At 38.9% G+C, this 11,705-nt stretch overlaps 1 protein-coding gene across 1 annotated transcript in view; it reads right to left on the bottom strand.

Moving 5' to 3' along the window:
* Positions 1-543: 543 nt before the first annotated feature.
* The window catches only part of LOC149455641 (cytochrome P450 2C29-like), a 78,608-nt gene continuing 67,446 nt past the window's right edge, over positions 544-11,705 (bottom strand). The window contains exons 9-10 of the mRNA XM_089686031.1: positions 2,151-2,292; positions 544-1,192 (exon numbers count right to left, since the gene is read on the bottom strand). Coding sequence (XP_089542157.1) covers positions 1,014-1,192; positions 2,151-2,292 — 321 coding nt within the window. The 3' untranslated portion in view covers positions 544-1,013. The remainder of the gene's footprint in view (positions 1,193-2,150; positions 2,293-11,705) is intronic.

The raw sequence follows: 11,705 nt of genomic DNA, 5'->3' as shown, positions 1-11,705 counted from the left end.
TCATTGAACTCTACTCTGCCAGATCTACAAATCCATCAAAAGTTGTGTTAACTGTAGTACTTTCTGTGTTTGTTCCCATTTATTTTACTGTTGTCCAACTATTCTTTAATGATTTTTTTCAGTAAATGTTGTTCTTGTACCTATTTTCTCATCTCTTCATTAAATGATATCTAAAAATCAGTGAGCTCTTTCTCTAAATGCTCTCACCCAAAACTTAGAGAATTCTTGCTCTTCGAAGAATGTTAAAATATTTTAACTTCTGTCATATCCCTATTTGGCATGATAGCGTGTATCACAGACAATTTTAAAAAATCAGAACTGGTACAGAAAATATTGGACATGGTGAATGTTTTTGTTACATTATGTGTTAACCAACTCCAGTGACGATGAATCTCAATCTGCTGGCCATGGATTGTTCAGCCATGTGCTGGAAAATCACTGTGCAGGGTGAGGCTGAGAATGCTATCATCACATATTGGTAGCAGTGGGGGGACAGTGAGACTGCTGTTATCACAAGAATATCCTCATAATGAAAAACAGATATGTACAAAATGTGAAACCAAAATTTTATAGGTGATTTTGGAAGAGGGAGAGGAGAGTAAGGAAAATACCAAATTATGGTATAAAGTCTGCCTTAAGTAGCTGGAAAAGGAATCCATGAACTAAAATTTTTGCTAAAGTGTACTGTTTAGCTTTCTGTCTTATACTGTTCTTTTTCCATTTTCTGTGTGACTTTTCAGCCAATCAAAAAAGTTAGGTAGCTGCTGGTATTTTCGAGACACGGTGGTTACCAGGCTTCTGGGATGCCATAGTGTGACAACAGTCAGAAGCAAATCCATTAATTAAACCCACAGTCATTTTTTCTAAAGATCAGTACTGGTAATGCACAGCAATATCTGCATAAATAGCATTGTTTTGTACTAAAAAAAGGATAGTTTAAACAATTTGTTATAAAGATAATGCTGTATTTCCTGTTGTGTGCATGAAGAATGCTATCATGATATCAGATTATCTTAGTTTCGAGGTATAGCACAGATTTCCTGAGGAAAAGGAGCATTTATAGATCCCAGTGCAGAACTGAGGTCCACCACAGCCCCAGGTGGAGCCTGGAAGATGAACTTTTGCAGCAATGTGGTAAAGAAAATGAACAGTTCCATTTTGGCCAGACTTTCCCCAGCACAACTTCTCTTACCTGAGAAAAAAAATAGATAAGATTTATTGAAGGAATTTCTGATCAACCCAGGTTTTAGAATGTATAAACTTCATACTGGACACAATATGCGTAAATACAATATACCAGGGGTGGCCAACCTGCGGCTCTCCAGCTGCTGCAGGACTACAAGTTCCATCATGCCTCTGCAAGTCAGTAACTTCCCATCTTTGCAATGCCTCATGGGAAATGTAGTTCCACAACAGCTGGAGAGCCACAGGTTAGCCACCCCTGCAATATACTGTAATGGCAGCTCAGGTCTCATAAAAACTTTTACTTTTAGTGTAAAATTGAGCTTGCACCATGCCATCTCACCCACTTCTGAAGCCTTCCTATTGGTCCTTTACTGTGATGGCCAGCCAGCCTGACCAATAGGGAGCTTCATTAAAAAGAGTGGGACCTAGCTCAATGTGTACATTGTAGTTTTTACTGAAGGTAATCTGTCTTTATGTGTTTGTGACAAGTCTACTTTTAGATATGTTGTAAATTTTCACATGCCATTGGTATTCCAAGTGAAATGAGAGCATGTGGCAGCTCTATGTGCTATCATAGGCAAGGTGAAACTATACCAGAACACGTCTTAAAGGATGGCTAACTGAGGAATATGCTCAGGTAGGTGCCATAGGTTGGATGGCCATGCTTATTTAAACAGATGCTCAACAAGGTGCTGGGTTTTCCAGGTGTTAGGCCTGTCTTTGTTTCACTACCTAGCAAGTAACTAAATTGGAACAAGCATGCAGGCAGTGAAGTGGAAAACATTTTTAAAAATTCTGAACTTCTGCCCTGTATAGTTACTCTACTGACTCACTGGGTAGAGAAGCCAAAATGAAGTTGGCTGCTCCAAAGACTGCACATTTTAAAAACAGATTAGGAGTAGCAGATTTATTTTCTCTTTACAGATTCAGTCTATAGTTCAGTTTTAAACCCTGTTTTAAATTACCTGCTGAGAAAGGTAAAAATGCCTCATTCTTCTTGAAATTCCCATCAGCATCGAGAAAATGTTCTGGGTAAAACTCATCAGGCTTTGCAAAGTAAGCTTTGTCTTTCAATACAGAAGACAGCAATGGAAGAATAGTGGTTCCCTGGAGGAAAGTAATTACAAACTAGACTTTAATTTAAAAAACAAACAAACTGTACAGTATACAGCATTTTATTATTACATAAAATACAGACTGTATATTTTTTGATCCACCAGGAGCAGTTGTCAGAATTCCATCATGACCAATCGACTTTTTTCAAAAAATGTTTTATTAATTTTCAATATTTCAGCTTAACATCAATAAGTTATTATATTATTCGAATACAAAAACAATTTCATTTAAACAATTCCCCTACTGGATCCTCCCCCTTTCCCAACCCTCCTCCCCCATCCACCCTTATCTACCTCAAGTTCTCCATTCCTCTTCATTTCAAAATACTCTTGGGACTCCCTTCTCCTTCTTCCTTTCCCACCTATCTCCTTTTCCTTCTCAATTTCCTCCTCTTTCTCTATCTCTTCCATTATTTAATCTTCTATACACATCCCATTTTTCCCACCTTTCTCAAAATCTCTTCATTTTATCCTCCTCCATATGGTGGAGCTCCTCCATCTTATACACATAATCCACCCTGCTTATCCAGTCCTTTATTTTCGGCACCTCCTGTTCCTGCCAAAATTTACGTATAAGTCCCTTTGCCTCATTTATAAGATGTAATATCATCAAATTTTTATATTTTTATACTGTGGTCTCTGTTTTATGAAATAAACATGTACCTGGATCTCTCGGGATATTGACCTTGGTAATCTCCTATATTTGGTGAATTATTTCCCCCCATACTTCTGTATTTTAGGACATTCCCACCAATAATGTGCCATTGTGCCCTTAATCTCACATCCCTTCCAACACAGGAGTGATTTGTCTACACGTTGCTTATGTGCCACACTCAGTGTGATTTACCACCTAGCTAAACATTTGTAATTAATTTCCATTACTTTCATATCAAAAGCCCCATGTGCCAATCTAAATATTGTCTTTCTCTGCTGCTCAACGAATGCCATTCCCAATTCCATTTCCCATTTTACCATATACGGGGGGGGGGGGGGGTAGTCATTTCTATTTTTACAGTAATTATTTTATATATTCAGGAAGTACCATGTTTCCATACCCTACTTATACTAAACAATTGTTCAAATGGGTTAAAATCCACCACTGTCCTTAGGGGGCTTAGGGAGCATTGTGATAAAGTGTTTTAATTGAAAATATTGCCATTCATCTAGCTTAAGAAACAACTCCTTCTTATTTTTGAGCTTCTGAAAGGAGCATATTTCTTCTCCCCTCATTACATCTTTTAACTGTATATCCCCTTTTCTTATCCATTTAGCTGAGATATTTTCTTTCCCTGGCAAGAAAAAATCTGAGGCCACCAATGGCATCAGCATGGAATTAAACTCCCACCTCATTTGTTTGTAAATTATATCCCAACCCTAATTATATTTTGTGTATGAGTGCTCGGCTTCTCTGCCAAGTTACGGTGCTGGTGCGGAAACCATACCATCTTATTCAACTGTGTCCCACTTTAGGTGTTTTCTATATTCACGCAACTCTTCCCTGGTGCGTTGCGTGTCCAATCACAGATATGCGACAATAGTACTGAGTGATAATATCTCTTAAAATCAGGCACATTTAACCTCCCATTCTCCTTATCTCTACATAATACTTCATAACTTATTCTCGGTCTTTTATTCCTCCAGATAAACTTCGGTATAATTTTTTTAATTACATTAAAATAGGTTCCCAGGAGCTGTATAGGTAACATGAAATTTATACAGTATTTTCAGGACGATTACCATTTTTAAAGGTGAATAGTGCAAAATAGAATAGGAATGCGCTGTAAATCACTAAATATGCACATATAACAAAAAGTCCATATATAAATTGAAAAAAAAGTCACTTTAAATTTGGTGAAGAAAATATATATATATAATCATGCTCATAATCCACCACCAGAAGAAATAAATAAACTCACCAGAGGTTATTGCTGATTAATTAAAACCAGCAAAAGCGCTATTGCTCTGGGAGCGATGGTAATAAATGAATCCAGATATTCAAAGCAGTACTCTGTAAAGGAATGGAATATCCAAGCTTGGAAGCAATACTCTGCAGCAGCAACATCAAGCCAGCATCTAGGAACCTTTAATTAAACGTCTCCTCCATTCATGATCATGGAACCACACTCGGGAATAAAGAAAGAGAATGATGGTGCAGCGTGTTTTAAAACATCACATTTATTCAAAAGTAGGTAAAACACTCACAAATAAGGTGTCACGCCGACACCAGCATGATGAGCAGCCAGCAATACCATCAGATTGCCAGTAGCGTGCACACCCCGCTTACCGCAGATACCTCGGCTACTACCAGGGAGCGTCCTGACGTCACGAACATCCAGGTTCCACCCTTACGCGTTTCGTCACAAATGACGCCCTCACGGAGCGGCTCAGCGAGGACGGCATTTGTGACGAAACGCGTAGGGAAGAGTCTGGATGTTCGTGACGTCAGGACGCTCCCTGGTAGTAGCCAAGGTATCAGCGGTAAGCGGGGTGTGCACGCTACTGGCAATCTGATGGTATTGCTGACTGCTCATCATGCTGGTGTCGGCGTGACACCTTATTTGTGAGTGTTTTACCTACTTTTGAATAAATGTGATGTTTTAAAACACGCTGCACCATCATTCCCTTTCTTTATTCCCGAGTGTGGTTCCATGATCATGAATGGAGGAGACGTTTAATTAAAGGTTCCTAGATGCTGGCTTGATGTTGCTGCTGCAGAGTATTGCTTCCAAGCTTGGATATTCCATTCCTTTACAGAGTACTGCTTTGAATATCTGGATTCATTTATTACCATCGCTCCCAGAGCAATAGCGCTTTTGCTGGTTTTAATTATTCAGCAATAACCTCTGGTGAGTTTATTTATTTCTTCTGGTGGTGGATTATGAGCACGATTATACAGTTGTGACCAAAATTATTCAACCCCCAATGCTGTAAAGGGGTTTAGGGACTATAGTGTACATTTGGAATTGTATTCAGAATCAAATCCTACAAGGACGTTGTAACTACCCAAATGCAACTAAAATGACATCAATTGTTTATGTAATACAGTAGTAAATGGTTCTTATGTGGTTTCTTCATTGCCACAATTATTCAACCCCTTAAAGACTACCACTCTGAAGAACAGAGGTTCATACAGGTGCTTTCCATCAGGTATTGAAAACACCTGTGGATGTCACCGAGCAGCAATCAAGCATAATAAGCACCAATTAGGCAGCTTTAAAATGACTGTGATACTCAGCTCCTTCTAGACATTTACTGGTGTGGTTACAAACATGGTGAAGGCAAGAGAATGGTCCAGGAAGACAAGAGAAGAGGTGATTTCTCTTCACAGGAAGGGCAATGGCTATAAGAAGATTGCAAAGATGTTAAACATACCAAGAGACACCTTAGGAAGCATCATTCGCAAATTCAAGGCAAAGGGCACTGTTGAAACGCTACCTGGTCGTGGCAGAAAGAAGATGCTGACTTCGACTGCTGTGCGCTACCTGAAGCGTAGAGTGGAGAGAAGTCCCCGTGTGACTGCTGAGGAACTGAGAAAAGATTTGTCAGATGTGGGTACAGAAGTTTCAGCCCAGACAATAAGACGCACACTGCGTAATGAAGGCCTCCGTGCCAGAACTCCCAGGCGTACCCCCTTGCTGTCTCCAAAGAATAAGAAGAGTCGACTGCAGTATGCCAAAAGCCATGTGGACAAACCACAAAAGTTGTGGGATAGTGTTCTGTGGACTGATGAAACAAAATTAGAACTGTTTGGGCCCATGGATCAACGCTATGTTTGGAGGAGGAAGAACAAGGCCTATGATGAAAAGAACACCTTGCCTACTGTGAAGCATGGTGGAGGGTCAATCATGCTTTGGGGCTGTTTTGCTTCTGCAGGTACAGGGAAGCTTCAGCGTGTGCAAGGTACCATGAATTCTCTTCAGTACCAGGAGATATTGGATGGAAACGTGATGCAGTCCGTCACACACCTGAGGCTTGGGAGACGTTGGACCTTTCAACAGGACAATGATCCCAAGCATACCTCCAAGTCCACTAGAGCATGGTTGCAGAGGAAAGGCTGGAACATTTTGGAGTGGCCATCGCAGTCACCAGACTTAAATCCGATTGAGAACCTCTGGTGGGACTTAAAGAAAGCAGTTGCAGTGCGCAAGCCTAAGAATGTGACTGAACTGGAGGCCTTTGCCCATGAAGAATGGGCGAAGATACCCGTAGATCGCTGCAAGACACTTGTGTCAAGCTATGCTTCACGTTTAAAAGCTGTTATAACTGTAAAAGGATGCTGTACTAAGTACTAAGATTGAATGTCACTTGGGGGTTGAATAAAACTGATAATGCTGTGAGCACAGAAAAGACATTTGTGGTTATTTCATTATAACTGTTATGTTATATTTGTCTGACCTACAAGTGCCTCTTTAATGTAAATGTAAGCAAGATGACTGAATGATCAAAAGCAATGTCAAACTGGCCAAAACACTCAATTTCAGTGGGGGTTGAATAATTTTGGTCACAACTGTATATATACAGTATATTTTCTTCACCAAATTTAAAGTGACTTTTTTGCAATTTATATATGGACTTTTTGTTATATGTGCATATCTAGTGATTTACAGAGCATTCCTATTTAATTTTGCGCTATTCACCTATATTAAGGGTTCAGGTTTGCTGCGTTTAGGTAATTAATTTTGTATTTTGCATTTTTCATCCGGCGCTTTTCTTTTCTTTTGATTACCATTTTTACCAATTTTATTCATCCTATCCAGGATAGGGGTCCTACTGATAAACTCAATTCCTCCTTAGTCTCGTTTAATAGTGGGATATCATTTATTTTATTTAAGTTCTTTGGGGAGGAAGTCAATTTTATTCCTAAATATTTTAGTTCTCTTTCCCTCCATGAAAAAGGGAATTCTCTATAAAGAGCTTTCTTTTCAGTTATCGAGACACTAACATTTAAAATTTCCGATTTTACCAGATTCATTTTTAAATTTGACAGCTCTCCATAGCATTTCATTGTTTTTATTGTTAGATAATGTCAACCCCAGGATTAGCCACATAGAATAGCATATCATCACCATACGCACTTTGTGTTCTATCCCCCCTATCTGTATCCCCCTCACGTCTATACTATTCCTTATCGTTGATAAAAGGGGTTCCAGAGACAAAACAAACAACCCCTATCTTGTCCCATTATACATCCTGAAAAACTCTAACAATGAGCTGTTGACCTTTACCGCTGCTGAGGGTCGACTACATAGCTTTCCTATACACTCTCTCATTTTGGGACCAATTCCCAGAAATTCCAATGTATCTAACATCAAATCCCAATCCACTTTATCAAAAGCTTTCTCTGCATCTACTGATAATATCAGGACAGGGGATTTTTACTTTTTACCTTTTTGTATGAGGAATAATGATCTCAGCCCATTATCTCTTCCCTCCCTCACGGGGGCAAACCCTCCTGATCTACGTGAATCCAGTCAAGCATTAGGTCTTTCAACCAATTTGCCATGACCTTTGCACCTAATTTGATATCTGTATTTAACAGTGAGATGGGCCTATAACTAGTGCATTGAGTTCAATCTTTTCCCTCTTTCTGGATCATTGTAATATAATCTTGCAATGACTCCTCCCTCATTTCCATCCCCTCTCTTAATGCATTCATGTATAAACTCAGCTTAGGGAATTGTTCTTTAAATTTGTTGTAATATCTCACAGTATACCCATCTGGCCCCAGGCTCTTTCCCATCACTGTACTCTTTAGTGCCACCTGAATTTCCTCCTACGTTATTGTTTTTTCTATTATTATTATACAGTATTTATAGAGCGCCAACAGTTCGCTCAGCGCTGTACATTACAATGGAAGACAGAACACGCGACAGTACAATAACAATACAATGCGATACATGAGGGGTTCGAGGGCCCTGCTCTTTGGAGCTTACAATCTAGGAGGGAGGGGATAGTGGTACAGGATGAAATAGCTGTGGGGGATGGAGTGGTAGGAAGAGTGGAGGAGGTTGAGAATTAGCAGGGGGTGGGGTAGGCTTCCCTTAAAAGGTGGGTTTTCAGGGTACGCCTAAAGGAGAGGAGAGTAGGTGATAGTCTGATGGACTGGGGTAGGGAGTTCCAGAGTATGGGTGACGCCCTGGAGAAGTCCGGGAGGTGGGCATGGGAGGAGAAGACTAAGGAACTAGAGAGAAGGAGGTCTTGAGAGGAGCGGAGAGTGCGTGTAGGGTGGTACTTGGATATTAGGTAGGTGATGTAGTTTGGAGCAGTATGATGGACAGCTTTGTACGTCAGTGTTAGGATTTTGAATTTGATTTGTTGGGCAATCGGAAGCCAGTGGAGGGATTGGCAGAGGGGGGTGGAGGAAACGGAGCGGTTGGTAAGGTGGATGAGTCTGGCTGTCGTATTCAGGATAGCCTGTGGTGAGGCAGGCCATTGAGGAGGGAGTTGCAATAATTGAGTCGTGATATGATGAGGGAGTGGATGAGCTGCTTAGTGGTTTCTGGGGTTAGGAATGTGCGTATTTTGGCAATGTTGCGGAGGTGGAGTCTGCATGAGTTTGTTAGTGATTGGATTTGGGGCTGGAAGGATAGATTGGAATCCAGAATGACACCAAGTACTCTGGCCTGCGGGCGGGCCTGATGGTGGCATTGTTGGACGTGATGGAGTAGTCAGTGGGGGGTGGTGTGCGGGCTTGGGAAGACTAGGAGCTCGGTTTTGGAGAGGTGCAGTTTAAGGAAGTGGAGTGACATCCAATCTGATATGTATAAAAACAAAACCTCAGCGCTCAGGACTTCCTATTTACCATACAAATCCCCGTGGGATGCTGCTGTGCACAGGTACAAAGGACCAAAAACTTTTAACAATGAAAACCAGCGCAAACCCACATGATCAATTACATTACTCAGTTTAAAAAAAACATTAATGTGCTAATAAAGTAAATTATATATAAAATATATTGATATATAAAAATTGAAAATTATAAGTCCAGTGACAAAAAAGCAAAGTGACAAAAAATCAAAAAAATAAAAAAAAAACCCCAGAAAATATATATATATATATATATATAATTACAGTCCCGTGACAAAATTAAATCAAATTAAATTATAATATATTTTCCATTTGATTCTTCCGTGTTACTGATCCCTTCACCATCCACCAGTGCAGAAATCAACATTAACCGCACTCACCAGATAATGGTGAGTCACACGCCTTTCAGGATTGTTAAGGGCTCCTGGACCCCCTTTACTTTGTCTGAGACCTCCAAGTGCTGTTTCCTCTTATGTCTAGGTACCTCTTCTGCTTACTCCTCTCACCGAATCCCCCAAAGGAAAATCAGGAAGAAGAAAAGACCATAGCGTGATACCGCAGTAACTTCTCCTCAAATTAATCTCTCCAGACCACTCACATTCTTTTGCGGGGTATAGCCCACTTTTTATTCAAAACAACAGCGATTCTCTTCAAGAATGATCCACTTTTCATGTACACCGATTATACAAGGACCCCACAGTTTAGTGTGCAGCAGGATGGCAGACCTCAGCTACAGACTCTTCTACTTAGGCTAAGATGGCCCCTTGGAACGCACCGCTCGGCGTGCGCTCCACTCACCGGAAATGACGTCAGACGACGGACCAGGCAACCGGAAGTGCGTCAACGCGTTTCGCCCCACCCACAGGGCGTTATCAAGACGCTCATTACCACTTCCCAGCCGCTTATAAAGCTTTGGGAGATCCCTCCCACTAATTCCTCTGGCACAAAAACCTGGATACAAGCATGTCAATCACCGCCATCCATCTGCACACCCATGTGGGGTCCCTTTACATCAGAAACCATTACAAGAAATATATTGCTTAAAGGACACATTACTTCAAAAACATACTTTACTTAAAAAACATTCTTTAGATAAAAAATAATACTTTTAATCCTAAGTCTTCAACCCCACACACAAGGGAGAAGACCAATAAAAATAAATGCAAGTAAAAATAAATAAAAATAAAAATAAAAATAAATATAAAAATAAAATAAAATAAAAATAAAAATAAAAATAAAAGTAAAAATAAAAATAAATAAAAATAAAAATAAAAAAATTTATTAAAATAAAAAAATTTAAATAAAAATAGAAAAAAATATATAAAAAATAAATAAAAATAAAATAAAAATAGAAATAAAAATAAATATAAAAATAAAAATAAAAATAAAAATAAAAATATAAAAATAAAAAGAAATAAAAATAAACATAAAATAAATATAAATCAAAAATAAAATAAAAAAGAAATAAAATAACCTAATTAAAATAAAAACCTAATCATGAACACGCACTACGGACCTATAACTGGATATTACCAATTCGACAAGAAACAGTTTATATCAATATCTACATTCAACCCATTGGGATGCAATGTACCCATTTGATAAATCCACTTCGTTTCATTTTGGGACACATTTATTACCATATTACCTCCCCTCCATGGGGCTTCTACTCTATCTATCCCACAAAATTTCAATGATGCCGGATCTCTATTATGATATCTTCTAAAATGATATGATAAACTATGATGTTTGAATCCCTTCTTTATGTTCCTAATATGTTCTCCCAATCTGGTGGCAAGTTTCCTAGTTGTTCTCCCTATATACTGGAGCTTGCAGGGGCACTCCAGCAGATAGGTCACATGCGTACTATCACATGATATGAATTTATTGATCTTATGGGATCCTCCTTTATAACAGGATTGAAAAACCTTTATTTGCTTCTTTTTATCCCCTTTCAGGGTTCTACAAACCAAACACCTCCCACATTTGAAAAAACCAGCCCTATCCAAGAAAGTAACCAATTTTTTAGGTACATCTGGAACATTTTTAACAAGTCTAGACCTTAAAGTAGTCGGTTTTCTATATATAAACAAGGGTTTACTAGGTAACACTTTCCCAAGCGTTTCATCCCTCATCAAAATAGACCAATATTTTTTAATTATGTTTTCAACTAATTTGTAATGCTTAGAATATCCTGTGATAAAAGCCACATCCCCCAACTTGTTTTTACTTGCTTTTTTCTTAAGAAGTTCATCTCTACTAATCTTTTTAACCTGTTCTAATGAAACAGCCAAATTTTCTTCTCTATATCCTTTCTCCCTAAACCTTTGCAATAACACCTCAGCCTGTTCCAAAAAAAACCTTCATCATCACAATTACGTTTGATCCTAATAAGCTGACTCTTAGGGATGGATTTGAGCCAATTTTTATGGTGACAACTAAAACTTGGGATATATCCATTCCTATCTACTTGCTTGAAATAAGTCTTAGTGTAGAACCTGTCATCTTTCTTGTAAATTGTCAGATCCAAAAAATCAACTGCCACCTCACTAATATTTTTAGTAAATGATATGTTATAAGAATTAATCCCCATTTCTT

Source organism: Staurois parvus, unplaced genomic scaffold, assembly GCF_062004578.1.
Source record: "Staurois parvus isolate SC_StPar_1 unplaced genomic scaffold, SC_StPar_1.0 ptg000390l, whole genome shotgun sequence".
NCBI lineage: Eukaryota > Metazoa > Chordata > Amphibia > Anura > Ranidae > Staurois > Staurois parvus.
This window is presented reverse-complemented; position numbering and strand designations above follow the sequence as displayed.